A 19,899-nucleotide genomic window follows, 5' to 3' on the forward strand; every position below is an offset into this window, starting at 1 on the left:
GGATGAGCTGCTGTCTGTGATGCAGGCATAGGGTTTGACTGAATTTGGAAGGATAAATTACAAAAGGAAGGATAAATTACAAAATTGACAACCTGATTTCTGTATAGCTAACTTACCAGCCCGTTCTCCAGAACATCTTACACTGTACTTTGTCTTTTAGGTGAGGTGGCTGCTGTATGCAACGGGAAGATCAACCAGTCAGAGTCTACTGAGGAGGCAACAGAAGCTACAGAGGTACCAGAGAATGGTACAAGTGAGGCAGAGCCTGCTCAGGCCCAGTCGGGGCCCCTCACGGAGCATGTGTTTACTGATCCTGTCCCTGCACAGGCACCTTTTAGGCAGAACGGGTAGGCAGCCTGGGGCCAAAGTGCCAATTCAGTTATTTATCAGCTCTGTTTTCAGAAGCTTTTTGATAGATAAAGTATCAAACATTTTTCAGTTCTGTGCCCGAATAGTATTACAGATGGGATGATAGAGAAAGAAAGGAAATTAAAATAAACATGGTTCAGCCTGCAGCAAGCTATGTCAGCTGTCAAAGTACAAATATTTGATCTCTCAGTACAAATTTAGACCTGCTGTTAAGACAGATCTTCTAAAGTACACGTACACTAAATATGCTTACTGAAGGAGCTTAGTGATACAAGTGTAAACATGATGATCAATTTATTCTTGTAGTACCCCTAATGTGCTGTAAAGATAATGAAAAATGTTTACCACCCAAAAATGAGTCTGGTGTGGTGACCTGAGGAGCAAGGTCTTGGAAACAAATTGTTCCTAAATGACCAAGTTTCAAAGTTTTTTTGTTGAAGTTGCAGTGAACAGAAAAAATATTGTTAAGATAATAGTACTGCCAAGCAGTTAAGTTCTATGGATTTTGAAGTACTTGCTATTTGTATTGGTGGGGAAAAAAGGAAGTGCAGATTGCAGATTTCAGAGTCAAGGAATTAGAAAGCACTGAAGAGAAGGAAGTGATTTGTGTATATAAGGGCCATTATCTGCTTGTGAGTGCCAGACTAAGTGTAGATGGGCATTCTGTGTATTGCTGCTACTAAAGCCTCTAACAATGTTCTTTTGCCTCTTCAGGGAGAATAGGCAGCTGAAGACAGAGTCAAGCACAACACTGCCAGATCAGGAGTTGAATGGAGATGCTGCTGGGACTTGTACCAGTGCTGCCCCCACCATGTGGCTGGGAGCCCAGAATGGCTGGTAGGTTCCCCTTGGGCTGGCAGATCTCTCTGTCATTTCTTTACTCTGGGCATCTCTTTTCATCTCCTCACACCTATGCCTAATTCAGTTCTTGTTTCTGGAGTAGGTTTTCATTGCTCATTGTTGTTCTGAGCCTTCAGCTCAATGCAGGCACAGGGATTTAACCTCACTTTCTTATTTAACCTCCACCTTTTCTACCAGAAGAAATGATTCAAGTCTAGTGGGGCTGTACTGCTAACTCTCCCCAATTTGTCCTTTCTCACAGGCTTTATGTGCATTCGGCTGTATCCAACTGGAAGAAGTGTCTGCACTCAATAAAGCTGAAGGACTCTGTACTAAGTCTAGTGTAAGTGTGCATGCCAAGGGACTCTGAAGGAGAAGGTTCAGTGCCTAAGCAATATTTCAAATAGTGGCAGGAGCTCTTTTTCAGTTATCTTTTAATTTCCTCTTCTAATTGCATTGGTTTGTGAGGATAATTTCCCTAGGTTTTTGTTATTGAAAAGCCTCATACTGAGCTGTTTTCCTACTCAACTGCAAACCTGACCCAATTCAGTGAAGAAGGTACTAAATTAGCTTAGCAGGATCAGGAGGGAATAAGTGGCGAACAGAAAGGCAAAATTTCACGAGGATGTAAATTAGGTGGCATTTGTTGAAGTCGATGGAGTTTGTAGTATGAAGAAGAAAGTAACCTCAATAGAAAATCTGTGGATTACCTTACTATGACCCTTGGCCCTTGCAGGATGTTCCTGCAAGTGCTAAACTGAATGGGAATTGTAGAGAGAACATAAAGATAGTGTGTGTGTATCGCAGAATTGTAGAATGGTTAGGGTTGGAAAGGACCTTGAGATCATCCAGTTCCAACCTCACTGCCACGGGTCAGGACACCTCCCACTAGACCAGGTTGCTCAAGGCACTGCCCAGCCTGGCACTGAACGCTGCCAGGGATGGAGTGTTCACAACTTCCTTTGGCAGCCTGTGCCAGTGTCTCATCACTCGCACAGTAAAGAATTTCTTCCTTATATTTAACCTGAATTCCCCCTGTTTAAGTTTGAGACCATTGCCCCTTGTCCTGTCACTGCAGTCTCTGATGAAGAGTCCCTCTCCAGCATCTTTGTAGGTCCCCTTCAGATACTGGAAGACAGCTGTGAGGTTTCCATGCAGCCTTTTCTTTAGCCTGAACAGCCCCAAGTTTCTCAGCTCCCTGATCATCTTTGTGGCCTCCTGGACATGCTCCAGCAGCTCATGTCCTTACGTTGCTTCAGCAGCTCCATGTCTTTCTTATGTTTCACACAGTTTCAGTTTCACAGTATGCTAGAGATTGGAAGGGACCTCAAAAGATCATCCAGTCCAATCCCCCTGCCGGAGCAGGAACACCTAGACAGTGTTACACAGGAATGTGTCCAGGCGGGTTTTGAATGTCTCCAGGGAAGGAGACTCCACAGCCTCCCTGGGCAGCCTGTTCCAGTGTTCTGTCACCCTCACTGAGAAGAAGTTTCTTCTCAAGTTTAAGTGGAACCTCTTGTGTTCCAGTTTGTACCCATTACCCCTTGTCCTGTCATTGTTTGCCACTGAGTAGAGCCTGGCTCCATCCTCGTGACACTCCCCCTTTATATATTTATAGACACTAATAAGGTCACCCCTCAGTCTCCTCTTCTCCAAACTATAGAGACCCAGCTCCCTCAGTCTTTCCTCATAAGGGAGATGCTCCACTCCCTTAATCATCTTCATTGCCCTGCGCTGGACTCTCTCCAGCAGGTCCCTGTCCTTCTTGAACTGAGGGGCCCAGAACTGGACACAATATTCCAGATGCGGTCTCACCAGGGCAAAGTAGAGGGGAAGGAGGACCTCTCTCGACCTACTAACCACCCCACTTCTAATACACCCCAGGATGCCATTGGCCTTCTTGGCCACAAGGGCACAGTGTTGGCTCATGGTCATCCTGTCGTCCACTAGGACCCCCAGGTCCCTCTCCCCTACACTGCTCTCTAACAGGTCGTTTCCCAACCTATACTGGAACCTGGGGTTGTTCCTGCCCAGATGCAGGACTCTACACTTTCCCTTGTTATATTTCATCAAGTTATTCCCTGCCCAACTCTCCAGCCTGTCCAGGTCTCGCTGGATGGCAGCACAGCCTTCTGGCGTGTCAGCCACTCCTCCCAGCTTAGTGTCATCAGCAAACTTGCTGATAGTACACTCAATTCCCTCATCTAAATCATTGATGAATATATTAAGTAATACTGATCCCAGTACTGACCCTTGAGGCACTCCACTAGTTACAGGCCTCCAACTAGACTCCGCCCCATAGACTACAACTCTCTGGCTTCTCTCCTTCAGCCAGTTCGCAGTCCACCTCACTACCTGATCATCCAGACCACACTTCCTCAATTTAGCTGTGAGGATGCTGTGGGAGACTGTGTCAAATGCTTTGCTGAAGTCAAGGTAGACCACATCCACCGCTCTGCCATCATCCATCCACCGTGTTATTTCCTCATAAAAGGCTAAGAGATTGGTCAAACATGATTTCCACTTGGTGAAGCCATGTTGACTGCCCCTCATAACCCTCTTATCCTTGATATGCCTTAAGATGGCACCAAGGATAAGGTGTTCCATCACTTTCCCATGGATGGAGGTGAGGCTGACCGGTCTATAGTTACCCGGGTCCTCCTTCTTGCCCTTTTTGAAGACTGGAGTGACATTTGCTTTCCTCCAGTCCTCAGGCACCTCTCCCATTTCCCAAGACTTGGTAAAGATGATGGAGAGTGGTCTAGCAATGACTTCAGCCACTTCCCTCAGCACCTGCAGGTGCATCCCGTCTGGACCCATGGATTTATGGATGTCCAGATTGCTCAACTGGTCTCTAACCCATTCCTCATCGACTAAGGCAAACCGCTCTGTTGACCTGACTTCATCTAAGGTCTCAGGGGTACAGGGCTCTTCAGGACTGCCTGCAGCAGAGTAGACAGAGACAAAGAAGGCATTCAGTAACTCTGCCATCTCTGTATCTTCTGTCACCAGGGCACCCATCCTGTTCATCAGTGGGCCTACATTGCCTCTGGGGTTAGTTTTGTCTGCCATGTATTTGAAAAAGCTCTTTTTGCTGTCCTTGACCCTTCTCGCCAGGTTTAATTCTAAGGAGGCCTTAGTCATCCTAGCTACCTTCCTACATCCTCTAGCAGCAGCCTTATATTCCTCCCAAGTGGCCAGCCCCTCCTTCCATGACCTGTAAACTCTCCTCTTCCACTTGAGCATACCCAGCAATTCCCTATTTAGCCACGCAGGTCTCCTGGCCCTCTTCCTTGACTTCCTACGTGTCGGGATGCTCCGATCTTGAGCTCGGAAAAAGCAATCCTTGAATGCCAACCAACTATCTTGGGCCCCTTTACCTTCAAACAGCCTTTCCCATGGGATTTCCCCTAGCAATTGCTTGAAAAGGCCAAAGTTTGCCCTGCTAAAGTCCAGGGTTGCAATTCTACTTGCTATTCTACTAGTCCTACCACACAAGATCCTGAACTCCACCATCTCGTGGTCACTGCAACCAAGGCAGCCCTCAACCCTTACTGCTTCGACCAGACCCTCCTTGTTAGTGAGGATGAGATCCAGCAGCGCTCCTCTCCTGGTTGGCTCATCCACCATTTGCAGGAGGAAGTTACCATCCATACACTGGAGGAACCTCTTGGACTGTGGCTGGGTTGCTGAGTGGTCCTTCCAGCAAACATCAGGGAAGTTAAAATCCCCCACGACGACCACGGCCTGTGACTGTGAGGCCGCTCTCAGCTGCCTGTAGAAGGCCTCGTCAACTTCCTCACCCTGATCTGGTGGTCTGTAACAGACACCCACAACAGTATCCCCCCTGCCAGCCTGCCCCTTAATTCTCATCCACAGACTCTCAACTCGCTCATCATCTGTCCCTGGACAGAACTTGGTGCATTGTAGTTGCTCCCGCACATAAAGAGCAACCCCACCACCCTGCCTGGCTGGCCTGTCTTTCCTATGTTGGGCACACCAGGACTTCACACAGTACTCCGAGCGGGGTCTCACGAGAGCAGAGTAGAGGGGTAGAACTGCCTCCTTCCACCTGCTGGTCCCGCTTCCTTGGTGGATGTCAGAAAGGATTTGTTAGTTTCTTACTTCTACAGACAAAGTATTTACTTTTCTGTGATTTCAGGCATGTGAAAGGGAGGGTCCTTGTTGCTCTGGCAGATGGAACACTAGCCATATTCCACCGGGGAGAAGGTAAGAAACATGTATTAAGATTAAAACAGGTTGCCTGAAAGTGTAGCAGTGCATTAGGTGCTGCTCTGAATTGGGAAGGAAGAGTGCTGGCTTGCCAGAGTACAAACATGGTTAAAATGCACAACTATTACACACATGTATTAGTCATCCTAAAACATCTACACCATTTCCTGAGCTTTTTTGAACAAAAATACACGTATGTGCTGTGTAGCACATGCAGAGCAAATGCAGCACTTCCAGGAATACACATGCTGTGTAGTTGTTTGAGGCGTGCTTGGTGTAAGTGTAATACCCATGGACCACATCAGTGTTACTGTGCTTTCACAAATCAGCTGTAACAGGGCATGCACAGGGAGCTCCACACAGCTCAGGCTGTACCTGAGCATATTATCTGTGCAATTGATCTGCCTGATCAAACAGAGAAGTTGGACTCTGTAAGGACTGGAATTGATCACTGCATACACAGCAGGCAGAGCTGGGATTCACTTGAAGTCTGGAAATCCGTAACAAATGGCATCTTTGCGTTACCTTTGGATAGTTTTTCTTGTTGCAAAAAAGAGATGTCCAAATAATGTGACATGCCTTAATCTTGTGCTCTTTACTGTTACAGGTTTTGTTTCACTATGACTTGAGCAGTTTCTGAGCTGTGTTCATACCTTTTTAGGTATGAAGACAGCACGTGGGAATTTGCTAACTCTGACTAATGTTTGCATAGTAAGAACTTAGTTATTCATTGAGTAGCAGTTTATATATGAAGCTGAAATACAGAGATTCCCTGTTTTGTGCAATCTGAATTTTGATTCAGCCTTGTTGTGAGTTCAAGCCTGACCATTGACATACGAAAATTGTTCCCATCAGAAGCAGGATAAAGCTTCACAATACAGAGGCCATCTCTCTGTGAAGGACACAGTATCTGCCTAGTTAGCTAGAAAATAAGCCTGAGAGATGGGAGATCTGATTCTGTGTTCTGGATTTGTCACTTTGAGGGAATTATGTGTGTTATGAGGAATCCTTACTGCAAGGACTGTATTGTCCATTTCCTTTAAAGTTTCTCCATAGTCTTGTTAGGCTGTCTTTCCTTTTCCTCTTCTGTGTTTGTTGTACTTGTTAGAGAAGCCTGTTCACTTCATTACAATAAAAGGATGTTTAATTTATCCTGATTTGGAAAGCTTTCAGCCCACCAAACTAAGCGTTATTGTCATGTGTTTTGTAAGTACAAGGCTGGCCCAAAGTAGTAGCATAGATTCGTGGGAGTTTACAGACATAAGCAAGATGTGCATTTGAGTGTTATTAAGCCTGTATATTTAGGTATATGTGGTATACTGACATGTCATGAAGGAGATGCATATTTCCACACTTGTTTTTCACCTTAGATGGTCAGTGGGATCTCAGTAATTACCACCTAATGGACCTTGGTCACACTCACCATTCCATCCGTTGCATGGCTGTTGTGTATGATAGAGTCTGGTGCGGCTACAAGAATAAAATCCATGTTATCCAACCTAAGACAATGCAAATTGAGGTAAGAGAGCAAATGTGTGTACATGCATGCACATGTTTATGTTGTATGTATTCTTAGAGCTATTTTCTGCTGAGTGTATGGAAGTGCAGAACTTTTGTATTGCCACTGCTGACTGTAGGACGCAAAAGGTCAGTCTGGGTCATGTTATGATCCAGTCTGCCAGGAGGTATTCATTCTTGCCTCTCTTTCCAGAACTTAAATCTTCAGGTTAGTCTAAACTGAGCACTTTCTTTGTCTTTACTAGTGAGTCTGCGAGGCCACATGCTGTACAAATATATGTGCATGCCTTCCAGCTACTTTTCGTACACGGTCTAAGACTTCTTCTTCTATAGGAATTGTGGCAGAAAGCAAGCTGCAGTGATCCCATGTGCCTGAAGAAAAATTATGTTTAGAGCCTTTTGGTTGAAATTCAATACACTGGTGTTGGTACAAGGCTATTTGACAGTGCTTGGAGTAATTCTAATCAAAGGGAGAAGTGCTGAATCTGAAGTTCATATCAGCGAGCCAAGGCATTTTGATCTTTGGGATTTATACCGGAGTTGTGTGTTTTCCTTTTCTGCCAAGGACATTGAAAGCTCTTGGTTTCTAAATGTTCCTGAATGTTTCCTGTTCTAAATGCTCCTGAAGTAGCCTGCGAAGACTGTAATCTCTGCAGAGTCACTCAAGTGAGGGATTTTCTGTATACTGTAGTGAACTTCTGAGGTCGGCTGGCATTACCACATTTTTCACCAAGAGCTTTGAAGCCCAAACAAGTGATCTCAGTTGAAGACAATGCAGTATACATGTAGATAATTGCAAGCATTTTATGAACCCATGTTGTTCATCTACTTGGCATTTCAGAAATCCTTTGATGCCCACCCTCGGCGGGAGAGTCAGGTGCGACAGCTGGCATGGATTGGAGATGGAGTATGGGTTTCCATCCGCCTGGACTCGACCCTGAGGCTTTACCATGCCCACAGCCATCAACATCTGCAAGATGTTGATATTGAGCCTTATGTCAGCAAGATGCTAGGTGAGGCAGTAGGAACTGTGAGTAAATGATTTGTTGCTGACTAAGATCAGAGAGAAATCAAAATTCACAAGCAGACCTTGCCCAAAGTCGTAACTGACTCTCCGCTTCTTATTCATGCTTACAAGGCACCGGAAAGCTGGGTTTTTCATTCGTGCGAATTACAGCCCTGCTTATTGCTGGCAACCGCCTCTGGGTAGGGACAGGGAATGGTGTCGTCATCTCCATTCCACTGACTGAGAGTAAGTGCCATCAATTGCAAATACTTCTGCCTTCCCCTCCTGTCCCACCCTACCCATTTCCCCCCCCTCCCCCCCCCAAAAAATGCATTTATTTGCTATTTGTGCAGCATGGAGGATGGCTCTGGCGTATAATGCTTTCCAGACATTCTTACTCTGAACCTGACACACCTTTGAACAGTTTTCAGAGAGAAGAGTCCTGAGTATGAGCAATCCTGAACTTGGCTTAACTCTTTCTTTCAGAGGAATTAAGTGTTCAGTTGAATGGATTTAACTTGTTTAAAACCAAACAGGTATTTATTACTGTCCCTTTCAGTGCAGCTGAAGCAGTTTCCTTCTTGGGGGACCAGTGATCTTTCTACCATCTGTACAGTTGTCTTTTTTGAGCATGACCCTGACAGCGTAGACTCACATGAACTGATTCTGTAGCTTCTGGAAAGCAGGAGAAACAAAGCTTTGGGAATTGCAGGAAGTCTCCAAAAAGAGGCCATAGTATGAGACATCACAGGGGAGAATTTTATTTTGGCAGAGACATCTAAACATCTCCATAATAGTATTTCCCAGAAACTGACCTTAGAATAGCTTAATTTGGTCAAATTAGAGCTCAGGTTTATCAGTCAAATAGAAATTAGTATCCCAACAGTAGTAGTTAATAGGTGCATCTCCAGAGCTGGAAGTTTAGTTGATACTGTTAGTAATCCTGTTCTGTACCTGTCAGTCTGCATCTTATTTTGAAGATCTGTGCAGTTTATAATGGGGGAGTAGGATTTGCTTTCAAGAGAAAGCAGCCAAGTTTACATTTCTTGCCACTGCTCGCAATAAATCTGAGAAGCAAAAGCTCTTACACAAAAAGGGGAGCAAACCTGTTGCAATATTCCTGGAGGTCAGGGTTGAGATGGTCTCCTCTAAGGCTGTTGGAGCTGGATATGCCTGGGGCTGACACTAGTGACAGTCATCTCTGCATTGCAATTTTGGTCTCATTTCTGAATCCCTGTTTTAAAGCCCATTCTTGCTTGGGCCTGCTATCCTAATTCTGAGTTAAGCTTATTCTCTGCTGTAAGCCAGTTGCATTATTTTTTGGTGTTTCTGTAAAAATGTGGTAAACAGTAAGGTTTCCCTAGAAATCTTAGCAGTGGATCCTTGTAGCCATAGTCCCTCTCCCATCTCAGATACTACATTCATCCTTGTAAGATAAGAGCAAAGTGAGCAAGAACAGTGTTGGTATGAACTATTCTGAGTCTTTAGCTTCTGTTGCGATTTCTCTAGGTCTTATACATTTCTGTTGCTCCCTGAATTTTCTCCCAGTAATCAGCATTCTCTTCTTTCTTGTCCTGCCTGTCTATTCCCATGCCCTTCTGTGTCCCCACTCCTTGCCTGTGCCTAGCTGTAGTCCTCCACCGAGGCCAACTCCTTGGGCTCCGGGGTAAGTCCATTGCCTCCTTCCTTCAGCATTCACTCCTTTTGCACCCATTCACCCTTCCAGTTGCTTTCCCACCCTTCCATTCTGCCACTCAGTTCTCTCCTTTCATTTTTTCTCATCACTCTTTTGTTTTTAGTTCCATCTGAGTAAAGTAACCAGAGACAGTAATGAAAATATCCTCATTTGCCATGGCTAAAATAATTTTCATCCATCTCACCAGCTGACATGTGGGATTTTTTTTTTGAGTTAGGAGTACTTTATTCTTCATCTGTAGTTCTCTTGTTGTGGTAGGCTAGGTTTGAGATGGGGACTTCAAAGGTTCATTCAGAGGATTCCAGGAAGCAGGAAAGTCCTTGGAAGAACAGTTCAAGGTCTTCCTTGGTCATCCTTGGCTTTCTAAGGATGTGTTTCATCAGTTCCAGGACAATGGCAGTAGGTGCTGTGACAAAAGTCACCTAACTGAAATGTAGCCCAAGCCAAATAGAGAACTATGGATAATGAAACAACCAATCGAGTTCTCTCATGGAAATTGAAAGCCTGATCCTAGTACTGCTTCTGTTCTACTGGTGGGGGTGCATGCAGAAGGAAAAGCATTTCCCGTCCTGAGCTCTGAGCAATGATATCTGTTTCTTGCTGAGTGGAAGCATTCACATTCTCAGAGCCTGGATGCAGGCCCTTGAGCCCACCTTGAAATCCTTGGAAAGTGGGGATGGTGAACATCTTTCAAATGTTCACTGCATGAGTAGCTGATCTTCTGGTGTCACAGCTAAATCAAGGCTAAGGAAGGACCTTATTCCACTGCTGTGACATTTACTGGGCTAAGAGGCCTCCACCAGGTCCAGAGACTGCCTTCAACACCCTGTGTGCTCAGGGCTTGGCATGAGCAAAGTACTTGACTTGGAAACCAAGGAACTTCACCGGTCTAGAAAATAGCAGGAATTCTCCTCCAGGTGCCCTTAGTGTTTCCTGCATACAGTGGACACCTTTGGGTACCCTCCCAGGTGTGAAAGACCAAGGTAGATCCTAGGACAGCACATCATTTCTAGAGGCTGGACAGGATTGCTGGTGTTGAAGAGGCTTTCTCCGAGACAGCTCAGAGATGTTGTTTAGCTTGCCCTAGGATTACTCTTGTCCAGCACCTCCAGGGATGAAGACCTTATTTGAAGCCGAATACTATATTTGATGAGAAAATGTAGTTTGTTATCATTGGTCATTAATCAGCCTAAGATAGAGGGACTACATAGTCTAGTGGTGTCTCCTTCATCACATCCTTTGTGCAAGATCTTTAAAGAGACCTGTGCCTTCAAAGGTTTTTCTTCATGGCTCACAAGTTTTCTCTTTGACCAAGTGCCTTCTGTAAATGGAACTCAAAGCCTTTGCTGACAATATTCCTCCCTGTCCCCAGCCAACAAGACCTCACCAACCTCTGGAGAGGGCAGCCGCTCTGGTGGGGTCATCCACGTGTATGGTGATGACAACAGCGACAAATCTGCCAGCAGTTTTATTCCCTACTGCTCCATGGCTCAGGCACAACTCTGTTTCCATGGCCACCGGGATGCTGTCAAGTTCTTCGTCTCTGTGCCTGGTAAGGATCAGTCCTTGTGAGGTTCTTGTCCCACTGTCCATTCTTGAGCAGGGGCTTGATCTGATCTGCCAACACCCATCCATGCATTCCTAGCACTCACAGGTCACTGTGACTCAGACTATTTAAACACTGTGGATTAGAGTTTGACCTACAGTGTTTAAACTCTGTGTTTAAACTGCAGTGGCTTCTGAATTCCACCAGCAGAAGGACCGGGCCTGCTCAGTTGTGTTCTTGTGTGTGTGTGAACTGCACAAGGGCCTAGCAGAGGCACTGACAGCAACTCTGTCTTCTCCCAGGCAATGTCCTAGCAACCCTGAATGGGAGTGTGCTGGACAGCCCTTCGGAGAACCCCAGCACAGCAGCCACAGAGACTGAGGGGCAGAAGCTGAAGAACGTCCTTGTGCTGAGCGGAGGGGAAGGGTACATCGATTTCCGGATTGGTGAGTGCCTGTGATAGAAGGAATCTGGGACAGGAGGGGTGTGCAGGGCAGAGAGGAATTGGGGTGGTGGCGAGTGAGATCTGAAAAGCACTGATCTCTGTCTCCTGCCTCTGGCTGTGAGGGCAGATAGTGAGCATTTTCTTTGCAGAGCCTGAGGCTGCCATAACCTGTCCCTGCTTGTGCCTGCAATGCCACAGAATCTGTTTATGTCCCTGGAAATTAAAAAAAACACTGTGCCACTGGCTCCAAACATTGCTGCTGCACTGTGGTCACCTGCGCTACTTAAGGGCGCTTGGTGTTACAAACATCGGCTTCCCTGAAAGGAATTCCCTGCTGCTGGAGATTGCTTGTTCCATCCACGCGGTCCTGCTTCAGAAAAGCACCATGTTGCTACAAACGTTCTCCGGGCATAAAGGAAGATCTCAGCTCATGATGTCTGTTGTCAGGCTGCCAAGATTGTATGAGGGGTATGGGTCTCTTTGGAAGTATTCCAGAGCACTTGCAATTTGGGATTTTCTTTCTTGCCTTTTTTACTCTCTGTTTTCTCTCTTCAGGGGATGGAGAAGATGATGAGACAGAAGAGAATGCAGGAGACACCACCCAGGTGAAGCCAGTACTTTCTAAGGCTGAAAGGAGCCACATTATTGTGTGGCAGGTATCATACATCCCTGAGTGAGAATTTCTCCTTTCCCACCAATGTAAGTGTCCCTCCTCCTGCCTGAATGCCAAGATGTACATACAGAACGCCTGCATTATCCTACTGCTGGAAACCGACCCCAGACAACTGCAACAGCTCCTGCCTCGGACTGTGACCCCCTTCTCACCTCGCTTTCATCTTGAGCCCTTGCACTTTCTGCGTGGTTGGGTTATTGTTCTGCTCTGGAGCTGGCATGTACAAGGAGAGAAATGACAGTGCATTGATGAAGTGAGGCTGGAGCTACAACTGTGCAAAGCCTTTGCCCAGTGCACAGGAGCTGGCAGCTGATGGTGGTGGGTCAGATTCTCTGGCAAATTGTCTCACTTCCACCTGCATGAGAAGAATGTGCATCCCCTGCCAAAGCAGTGGTGGTGAATCACAACTGCTACAGCATCCTCGCAGAAATCCTTTCTAGTTCACCAGTGGACTCTTCACCTTATCTACCCTTAAGCACAGAATAATGTCCCACAGACTGAGAGCAGGCAGGTCTAAGGAGCTCTCAATAGAACAGAGTGTCAGGGCTTGGGCAGCACTTACGCTCTTTGGCTGGAGAAGGCAGCAGTGCCATTACTGTGGGAAACGCATCCTCCAGACTTGCAGGTGGAAAGTCTTCTTTTGCTGCTGTTGTTGCAGCAGTCATGTGCTGGCTGACTGCATGTGTCTGGAGAAGATTGGGTGGTAGTCTCAGATGGGAAATGAGTGACGGTGGAGGCTACAGAGCCTTTGGAAACTGGTAGTAAAGGGGTACTAGAGCCTTGCTTTTTTAAGAGCAGAAAAGGCAGCAGTACTTTTAACTCCCCCTTCCAGAAATGCCAGGTAGAGAAGAACCCTTGAGTTCTTTCTCAAAGGTTCAGGAGAAAGTTATCTCTGCGTAGCATTTGTTGGCTTTTAAAGCACAAATGAGGGCAGGTGATGTTTGTCTGCTGTGAATTATGCATTAACACATTGAGGCTACCTGGACTCACAAGGCTGTGTCCCAGTCACAGGAACTGTCCGTTTTCCCTCACACTGTGGCTGTCATTGTAAAGACATTGTAGATGCAGTTGAGGTACAAAAAGGCTATATATCACCTGAGGTCACACAGAGAAAGGAACTGAGGCCAGATCTCCCAGTCTCTTAGCTAACATCATGAGCATTGTATTTATTACTAAGTAGTTTGAAAAGCTGCAGACTTCTGACTCCTGGAAAGAATTGACAGCCCTTGAGAAAAAGGCGTGCTGGCCCTCATTGTGTGAGCAGTGCTGGGGGATTGCAACTATATGCCCTGCTTACAAGAGAAGCAGCAAAAAATGGGGCCGGGGAGAGTGGTTCTGAAATCCTGGTACAGAACATGGCCACTCCTGATGTAGAGGCAATGGTTTGTCCTCCCTTTCTGACAGTGGAAACAGTCCTGTCTTCACAAGAACAAGTTCTGTTTCCTTTGAATGCTCCCTTCTGGATGTGCAGGACTAGATTGAGTAGCAGTTGTTAGCAGTGGATTTGGAAGCCTCTGGTGGTCATCTTGTTTGTTCTCTGAGCTGTATAGCAGTTGAGGGCTCATGGGGATGTCCGTGTGCCAGTGTGATGGTATGGGAACAGCAGGGGGAAGCCTCCATCTCCTCGAAGGCTCCTGGCTGTGTCCTATGCTTGTTGCCAGAGACCAGGCTGCCCCCAAGGCTGGTGGTCTTAAGCTACTCATGTGCTGCAGGAATAGAATTCCCAGGGGAAGCTCTGACATGTGGCATCTGTCTCAATGCAGCAGCACTGAAATGATTTTTGAATCCAAAGTTCAGAAAAGGCTGAGGCTTACGTTTCCCCTCAAGGAGGCAAGAGGGACATCTCTGGAGATGCTACCAGAGTAGAGCCACAGCAATGCCCGTTGACACACACCCACACCGAGGTGGAACACAGCTGGACAGTGTCCTCTGGCCGTTGGCACACTGGGCTCTGTGGCTGGCATGTGGTGAAGGGATGCTTGGAGCCACCACCAGTGTGTGGGAAGACCTTTCACCAGGGACATGTCACCAGGGCACTGCTGACAATGCCAAGCTTTGTTCACTTCCCCAAAATGCTTTCTGGTAGGAAGAGCTATTTGGATCACAACAGAGTGTACTGGTGTTAACAAGATCAACATTCAGAGCACAGATTCCACAGACATGTAACAGCTGACCAGTTAGGGCCAGGTAAAGTTTAGGATTTGGGCATACTGAAGAGGAGAGGATTAAAAAAAGCCCTAGTAGGGCTCAGTTTGTTGGCTCTGTCTACTCTATAGGGAAATAGAGAATTGCAGTGTTCTTACCTCTTACTTTTTGTTCTCTATCTGGTTTTAGCAGTTGAAGTGACAGTACTTGGTTTCCTGTCAGGCCTTGCACCCTGCCAACATAAAGGAAACCCATCTCAGGCCTCTGTCAACAGGTTCCTTTCCAGCTCAGTGCAGAAGCGCGTGCCCAAGAGGGGCAGCTACAGCTGAGTAGAACCAGCCTCTGCTGTCAGCTTCTGGAGGCATTTGGTGGCTGCTGGGCAGCAAAGTAATAACTGACTGGCTTCAACACACTTCCCTGTCATATCTCCACTGTGATGTATGTAAAGTATCTTGTATGTTATGGAAGGATTTTAAAAAGTGTCTTAAGGCCTGTAAACTCCGCTCTTTGGTCTGAAGATGGCATTCTGTAAAGAGACTGCTGTGTCAGTATGTTCCCATGCTTTATCCCCTACGCTATGAAACTATAATCCATATCTGTTCTGTATGTAATAAATGTGTTAACATCAGCAAGTGTGGGACATCTTCCTGCAGAGGCACTGGGAGTTCTGCTCAGTGTTTAATAGCTTGAGGGCACTTAAAAGGGTGGGAATGGCAGCTCAGATATTCACCATTAAGCATTTTAGTGTCAAGGAACGAGGTGTGGATTGTTCACCCTTCACCTGTCGGAGCAGAAGGTCCTGCAAGCCACAGGTGCAGCCTGTAGCTTCCAGTGTCAGAAGCAAAAGGAAAAAAAGACAACGATTCTGCTGTCCTGGGGTGTCCCCTTCAGGTGAGCTGCAAGGGTTAACACATCAGGCTCAGCTTTCAACACTCAGTTTGCCAATGTCTTCTGTCAGTACCAGGTGGTACTGACACAGGAATGGCTGATGTTCAGCATGCAGGAAGTGAGCTCCTTTTAGTCCCAGCAGCACTTAGACACATTCATATTTATTTTGTAGAACTGCATTAATTCAATATGTACAGCTATTAATTCAGTGGCTGTACATAGCAACAAGGGAGCCACCTCCTTATACCCCACCAGGGTACCTGAAGTGAGCCACCTCCATGGTTCCAGGCCAGGTAAAGTACCATAGGCACTGCTCCTGAGGTAGTGGAAGCACCATTACAATGACGTTTGGAAATAGGCCCTAGGGCCTATCCTGCACTCCTGGGTCTGCAGTTGGAGCAAGGCACTGGATGAAGTGTGTGTCTCACACCCACCCAGGTGGGTGCAGTCATCTGTGCACAGGTTTTGAGAGTGCTAGCATAGCTCCTGGTGTGTTCTAGGCAATGAATCCAGCACACAGTAGAACAGGACTGTGCAGCTTTCCAGAAGGGGACCTTCATGATGAGACAAGGCTCTCAGGTTGCCCAGGGCTCTGTGTGAAGGCACCACTGCCCTCTGCCAAGTGTAAGGCCCTGAGGTCACCAGCAGGCCATGATTGTCCTGATCAGAACAATCCCATCCATGCATTGGCCCTTTTCACTCATGGTCCAGGAGCCTCATTTAAGCACTAGCTGGGGCCTTTAGTCTGTGCCTGAGCTGTGCTTGTCTCCAGCTGCTCCTAGATGGACCCCTTGGACTTGGAGGTTTGCATTAGATGATCTGCAATGGTCCCTTCCCTCCCTAATCATTTTATGATTCTGTGCCTTATGGTATATTATCTCCATTTGCCTTTGCTCCTGGCCAGGCTCCCTGGATAGATGGTGGTCATGGGTCATTTCTTGATTTGTCTAGGGCTGTTGGTGGACCCTGTTAACAGTACTTGGCTCTGCCCTTTGTGGTCAGACAATTCTTGCATAGCCAGAACTGAACTGCATTGAATTCCTGGCAATGCAGGACAGAGGACTAGGTTGTTCTGCTCATCCCACCTAAGTCACATCTACCCCTCCTCTCCCATCTTGCTTGTCCTCAGAAATGTGCTGGTTCAGTAGCACATTGACCATGGTAAAGACAGCAAGGCATCAGCCCAGCACCTGTCGGCAGAGGCTATGGAAGTCAGAGACACTGTCTTCCATCCAGAGCAGCTGCAGTGGGAAGTCTCACAGCCCCAGTGTTTGTGCTTCTGGCAACACTCTGGATTTTCCCTCCTCTGGCTTCTCCCATTGCTTCTGAAGTCAGTGAAGCAGCAGCCCTACAGAGCAATGAGAGATTACCTCTTACCAGCCTTTGCTCCTCATCAAAGGACCAGCTCATGACCTCCACGCACTGAAAAAAAATACCAGGTTTTCTTCAAATATTTATTTTCATTAGTAGATACATTCATACACAGTTCTGTGAAATAATGCAATATTCTCAATCATTTTTGTCTGATTTATGTAGGACCCAAATTATTAAAAACCCCCAATGCTCTTAAAAAAATAATTTTCAGGCTGAAAAGGAAATTGTGCTCCAAAGAATTGCAGCTAGATGACAGGAGCTATGCGTTCAGAAACTATGCAGGGAACCAAGAAGGTTCCTCTGCTGAGTCCAAAGCTATGGTAAAAACAAAGCTGAATGTATCTGCATCTTTCCTTCCAGACGAGGTGACTGTACAGGGCTGGGGAGAAAGTCAGGAAACCTGGACACACCTTATCGCAGTGGACAAGGGAGTCTTCTGCAAGATGCTGTACTTCTAACACACTGAGAACACATGGGAAGCTCAAGACATTGGACAAGTCTTTATACTGGTGTCCCTGTAGTTTTTTTCTTTGCACATTGACAGGGAGAGGCCATGACCTTCTCCAGGTCAATCATCGGCTCCTCTGTGATTTGCTTTCCCTCTTTCTGCCACTGCGCCAGGATCATGGCTCGGAGCAAAGGTGGGTATGGCAGGAACCGAATGATCTTCTCCTGCACCGGGGTGAATTTCTTGAAGGCCTCCTCCTCGTGTTTGGGCACCATACGCCAGTCATGGTACATGACTTTGTCAATCTCTCTCACTTCTTCTTCAGTTTTGCCTGAGAAAAGATAATGAACACAGTGAACAACACTATCCACAACAAACTCCCTCCAGGAAATGCAACAAGTTTCAGCTCTAGGATACCAAAAATCCTACAACTGGCAATAACTAGTAAAGGAAGTTTCTCAAATGATCCGACAGTATCTTCCCTGCTATACTCTAGGATCCCACTTCTGTCCTTGGAAATCGAAAGAGAAACAGGCTGAAAGGAATACAGGGAAGTTGTTCCAATTCTGTGGTTGACTCCCTCTTTAAGTTAAAATGTCACTTTATCTGTCCAGTTCAGTTTCCATGGCTAAGGGACAAGAGTTCTTTTCACTGATTACAGTTCCCTGGGAAATATTAAAAATACCCAACACCTTTAAAAACTCTGAATGAGAAATGTTTCAAAAACTCTAGTAAATGACACTCATGTGCCTAATATAAAGCAGCTTTAGAAATGCTAACTGAATCCCTCAACTCCAAGTGTTAATTTAAAATCCCACTAACATAAGTTTACTTGACATCACTCCTATTTTACTGACAATTTTACCTGGAATACCTTCATGCATTCATTTTATGTTTTGCTTTTGAAGACTCAAACTAACCTGTCACCTCACTTAACTCCCTGAATGGCATGCTGTCCTTCTCCATAGTCAGCCTACACTGGCTATCTCACAACATTCCTTAGAAAGACATCCTGTGGGGGCCAGATCCCAGCACTGGAAACCAAAACATGCAAAATTTTGTCATTGACAGATCTGAGAAAAACTTATTTCCCAAGTAGGAAGGCTGTGGTTTTCCTGCAGCTCTCTCACCCTCCCATATGCCTCCACTTGTTATTCTCTGGTCCCACTTACAGATGCTCTCTCCAAACCTCACATGTAGGAAAATAAGTTGGTTTTACCTCTGAAGGTCAGGTAACCCCAAGCTCTTCCATGATCCATATTCTGCAAAGAAAACAAGAACCTGTTGAACGGGGAATGGCTTTAACCTGACAGAGGGGGGACTGAGATGAGCTCTTAGGCAGAAGTTCTTCCCTGTGAGGGTGCTGAGGCACTGGCACAGGGTGCCCAGAGAAGCTGTGGCTGCCCCATCCCTGGCAATGTTCAAGGCCAGGCTGGACGGGGCTTGGAGCAACCTGGTCTGGTGGAAGGTGTCCCTACCCATGGCAGGGGTTTGGAACTGGATGAGCTTTAAGGTCCCTTCCAACTCAAACCAGTCCGGGATTCTGTGAAGCAGTGGGCTGTGAGGCGCCGGCGGGGTGGTATTACCTCGGCCATGTAGTCCGCCTTCACCTTGGTGATGACCCAGTAGCAGGGTTCGTCGTGCGCCCACAGCCAGGACTTGCGGGTGACGGTGCGGCCCACGCCGAGGCGCGGCAGGCGGCAGAGCAGGGCCAGCAGCCGGTTCTCGTATCGCACGTCCTCCCAGGCCAGCACCGGCAGCCGCTTCTGCGTAAGGGGCCGCCGCATGGTCTCGTAGTCCAGGGCGAAGCGCTCCGAGTCCCGAGGCCGGTTCTTCAGCGCGCGGTACTCGCGGATCTTCTTGGCCATGGCGGCGATGGGCCGGTGCAGCTTCTTGCGGGCCATGGCGCCGTCCTGCAGCACCGTGCTCTCCGCCACAGACCGCCGCGACCCTCCACTTCCCGCCGAGCCCGGAAGCCGCCCGGAGTCCTTGTACAGCGGAACACTTGTGCAGTGGCGCAAGCGGCCGGAGGGACACTATCTCCTCACCGCGTTCCGCCGCTCGCGGAAGTGTGTCGGCTGCTCTCAAAATAGCGGCGGGGGGCAGTAGCGCCCCCGCGTCCTACCTCCGGAGCTCTCGGCGTCGGTTCTACAGACACAACACAGCCGTGCAGCACAGATTTAAGGAATAGAAAACTGTAGGTCTGGTTGTATTAGCCCCTGGATTTTGGCTACAGGCTGGCGTCCTGGGTTCGCCTAGGATAGAGTTAATTCTCTTCTTAGTAGCTGGTGCAGTGCTGTGTTTTGACTTTAGCTGAGAACAATGCTGATAACACACCAATGGTTTAGTTGTTGCTCAGTAGCATTTACCCTGGTCAATGACTTTTCAGTTTCATGCTCTGCCAGTGAGGAGGGGCACAGGAAGCCGGGAGGAAGCAGAGACAAGAACACCCGACCCAAACTAGCCAAAGGGGTATGCCATACTGCAGGACGTCACGCCCAGTATATAAACTGAGGGGGTGGGCTCACCTGGAGTTGCTGCTGAGGTCAGGCTGGGTATTGGTCACCAGGTGCTGAGCAACTGTATTGTGCATCACTACTGGTTAATAGTTTGATGGTCTTTTTCCTTCACCTTTTAGCTTTATATTCTCTCCTCTTGATCTTTCCCTTATTATTAGTAGTAACAGTAGTATTACACTGTACTTTAGTAATTGGGCTG

General features: G+C 47.0%; 2 protein-coding genes across 34 annotated transcripts in view; one reads left to right on the forward strand and one right to left on the reverse strand.

Annotated features, from left to right (window-relative positions):
* The window catches only part of MAPK8IP3 (mitogen-activated protein kinase 8 interacting protein 3), a 79,777-nt gene extending 64,678 nt beyond the window's left edge, over positions 1–15,099 (forward strand). For 28 of the 33 annotated variants that reach the window (XM_057410315.1, XM_057410285.1, XM_057410286.1 and 25 more), the window contains 11 exons: positions 161–347; positions 1,084–1,206; positions 1,472–1,552; positions 5,372–5,439; positions 6,813–6,961; positions 7,802–7,973; positions 8,099–8,212; positions 9,594–9,632; positions 11,035–11,214; positions 11,511–11,654; positions 12,209–14,543. In XM_057410315.1, coding sequence (XP_057266298.1) covers positions 161–347; positions 1,084–1,206; positions 1,472–1,552; positions 5,372–5,439; positions 6,813–6,961; positions 7,802–7,973; positions 8,099–8,212; positions 9,594–9,632; positions 11,035–11,214; positions 11,511–11,654; positions 12,209–12,330 — 1,379 coding nt within the window. In that variant the 3' untranslated portion in view covers positions 12,331–14,543. Of the gene's footprint in view, positions 1–160; positions 348–1,083; positions 1,207–1,471; positions 1,553–5,371; positions 5,440–6,812; positions 6,962–7,801; positions 7,974–8,098; positions 8,213–9,593; positions 9,633–11,034; positions 11,215–11,510; positions 11,655–12,208; positions 14,544–14,660 lie in introns of those variants that run through there. The other 5 variants (XM_057410296.1, XM_057410318.1, XM_057410317.1 and 2 more) reach the window with 3 other exon arrangements.
* A 1,700-nt stretch (positions 15,100–16,799) lies between these two features.
* On the reverse strand, positions 16,800–19,195 carry MRPS34 (mitochondrial ribosomal protein S34). The gene is made up of 3 exons (XM_057410321.1): positions 18,768–19,195; positions 18,401–18,443; positions 16,800–17,512 (listed from the first exon to the last, which is right to left on the reverse strand). The coding sequence occupies exons 1-3, from the start codon at positions 19,083–19,085 to the stop codon at positions 17,235–17,237; spliced, it is 639 nt and encodes a 212-aa protein (XP_057266304.1). The 5' UTR covers positions 19,086–19,195; the 3' UTR covers positions 16,800–17,234.
* Between the last annotated feature and the right edge of the window lie 704 nt (positions 19,196–19,899).

Source organism: Pezoporus wallicus, unplaced genomic scaffold (genome assembly GCF_028554395.1).
Source record: "Pezoporus wallicus isolate ANWC-B61680 ecotype Strahan unplaced genomic scaffold, APGP_CSIRO_Pwel_v1 contig_4046, whole genome shotgun sequence".
NCBI classification, from domain to species: domain Eukaryota; kingdom Metazoa; phylum Chordata; class Aves; order Psittaciformes; family Psittacidae; genus Pezoporus; species Pezoporus wallicus.